General features: G+C 37.4%; 1 protein-coding gene across 1 annotated transcript in view; it reads right to left on the minus strand.

Moving 5' to 3' along the window:
- Positions 1-811: 811 nt before the first annotated feature.
- Positions 812-2,406, minus strand: part of LOC108749562 — a 21,331-nt gene continuing 19,736 nt past the window's right edge. Inside the window, exons 17-18 of the mRNA XM_018488338.1 lie at positions 1,073-1,321; positions 812-898 (exon numbers count right to left, since the gene is read on the minus strand). Of these exons, the coding sequence (XP_018343840.1) occupies positions 812-898; positions 1,073-1,321 (336 nt within the window). The remainder of the gene's footprint in view (positions 899-1,072; positions 1,322-2,406) is intronic.

The raw sequence follows: 2,406 nt of genomic DNA on the forward strand, positions 1-2,406 counted from the left end.
CGGAAACTAAGCGCTTATTATATGATTGTTCACTACTCAGAATTCTTACATCGTTCTAATTAAAGTCATGATTGTGAGTCACACGGTGGTTAGATTGGAAATAAGAAGGTAATTATACACATTATGTGTATGTATTATATCATTCTCGACAGATTTACGCATTCATATTTAGATTTCTAGCAAATTTATAATAGGCAGGTTGCAATCTATAATGATAATTTAAACGTCGAGATGTCATACATTATCAGTATAAAGGACGGACAGCATCCAACATCTTTCTAGCGTCCATAAATCAGGGTTTGACAGTTGATTTTATAATTTTCACACTCATTTTTATATAAGCGATGATTATGATCTCGTAGCAAGTCGAAACGTCGGTTAATGTTAATAGTTATTATTTATTATAATAATTTTGTAGCTCTATTTTATTTGTAACATTAATCTTTATTTTAATAATCTTAGTCAAATTATCCCATACCATTAGTCACCTTACTCCGGTTCTGCAATAAGGTGACTAATTAACTGAGATAGAATGCATTAGAAAAAATGCATTTCTTTTCATATTAGTTATCAGTTTCCTCTATTATTAAAATATTATTAGATAGTCAAGTGTATATATGGTACATCATAACCAAGCAATTCCGCGCGAGATCATAGGCTATAAAAAGTGACAATGGCAAAGAGGAACACGAGATTATAAGGGTTTTAGAGGTCTGGAGAAATTATTGTGAAAGATTGTATACGGACGTCGGACAGAACCCGTGCTCCTGAGTTGGTCTCCCAGCCGTCCTGGCGATCTGAGAACCTGATATCATGCGTGCAGTATGAATCTAGCTAAAAATTGTGAAGCATATGGTCTAGATGGAATAACAGCTAAAACTATAAAAGCACTGGAGACCTGAGAATACGAATATTTCTGAATATATGCCGTAAAATCTGATAATTTCAATAGTGGCCGTAAAAATGGACAGAATATATTCATTCTACTCCACAAAAAAGGCTCTAGGAAGAAATGTGAAAACTACAGTCTTATAGCCTTAATGTCGCACAAGTAAGATTATACTATACATACTTTATACGAGGATTTTTCCTGGACGATTAAATACTCCCAGGACAAGCCGGTTTTATAAAGGGTAAGGGCATCCACAAACAGATTCTTAATGTGAGGCAGATCATTGAGAAGACACGGGAATTTAATATATAGGTCTATCTGTGCTTCGTGGATTATCGTAAGGCGTTTGACACTATCAAATGGCCCCATTTCTGAAAGATCCTGGATAAGATGGGGATACTCCAGCATCTGGTAGTTCTTCTTAGATTCCTATATGAGAATACAAACAAAATAAGGGTGCAAATAAAAAACAGAAGATCCTTCCATGTTAGGGCTGGTATTAGGGATGTATTCTTCCACTTATACTTTTCAACATTTATGGCGAATACGCCATGAGTCATGCTTTGGACGGCTGGGATGGAGGATTCTCTGTGGGAAAATATAAAATTAGCAATTTAAGATATGCCGATGACACTACTTTGATTGTCACTTTAAAAGAGGAATTAGTAGAGCTCATTGGATGAGTCGAAACTGGCAACCAGGAGATAAGACTAGAATTGAATCGTCAGAAGACCAAAGTTATGATTATAGATAGGAAGAATAACAACGAACCAGACACTAGGTGGATTGCGGGATGTGAGGTTGTCTCGAGATTTGTATATTTTGGTGCGGTCCTGTCCAATGATGGTGCTATCAGAAGAGATATGTAAATTATGATTTTTCGGAGACGGATTGAGATTTCTAAAGAAGCCATGTCCCGGCTCACAAAAATATGGAAGGATAAACAGATATCAATTAAGATCAATAGGAGATTAGTATAATACAATCTCTTTTATTTGCTATATTCATGTACGGAGCAGAGACATGGACAGTCTTGAAAAAGGATTGGAACCGTATCAAAGCCTTCGAGATGTGGTGCTGGAGATACCTTTTGAGAATCCCATGGAGAATCCATGGCTAGACGAACAAATGTTTCAATTCTGAATGAGTTGGGGATTTGAACTCAACTGGACTCGTTGGTTTTGGATCATATCCTTCGGTATTTTGAACACATAATTTGACGGGAAGATGGACTTGAGAAGATGATTGTGGAGGATAAAGTTCCTGGGAAGCGTCCGCGTGGGAGATCGCCATCAAGATGGTAGACTAGGTGAAAGCACTGATTGGTGGCCTCCTTAAAGAGATTACAATTAGAGCTAAGGATAGAGAGGAATAGCGCCTCTTCGTAAGAGAGACCATATTGCATATGGATCACGACATCTCGCTCATGAGGCAAACGATTTAGAGAGAGAGAGAGAGAGAGAGAGAGAGAGAGAGAGAGAGAGAGAGAGAGAGAGAGAGAGAGAGAGGTATAT

This window comes from Trachymyrmex septentrionalis, unplaced genomic scaffold, assembly GCF_001594115.1.
Source record: "Trachymyrmex septentrionalis isolate Tsep2-gDNA-1 unplaced genomic scaffold, Tsep1.0 scaffold30, whole genome shotgun sequence".
In the NCBI taxonomy this organism is placed as follows: Eukaryota; Metazoa; Arthropoda; class Insecta; order Hymenoptera; family Formicidae; genus Trachymyrmex; species Trachymyrmex septentrionalis.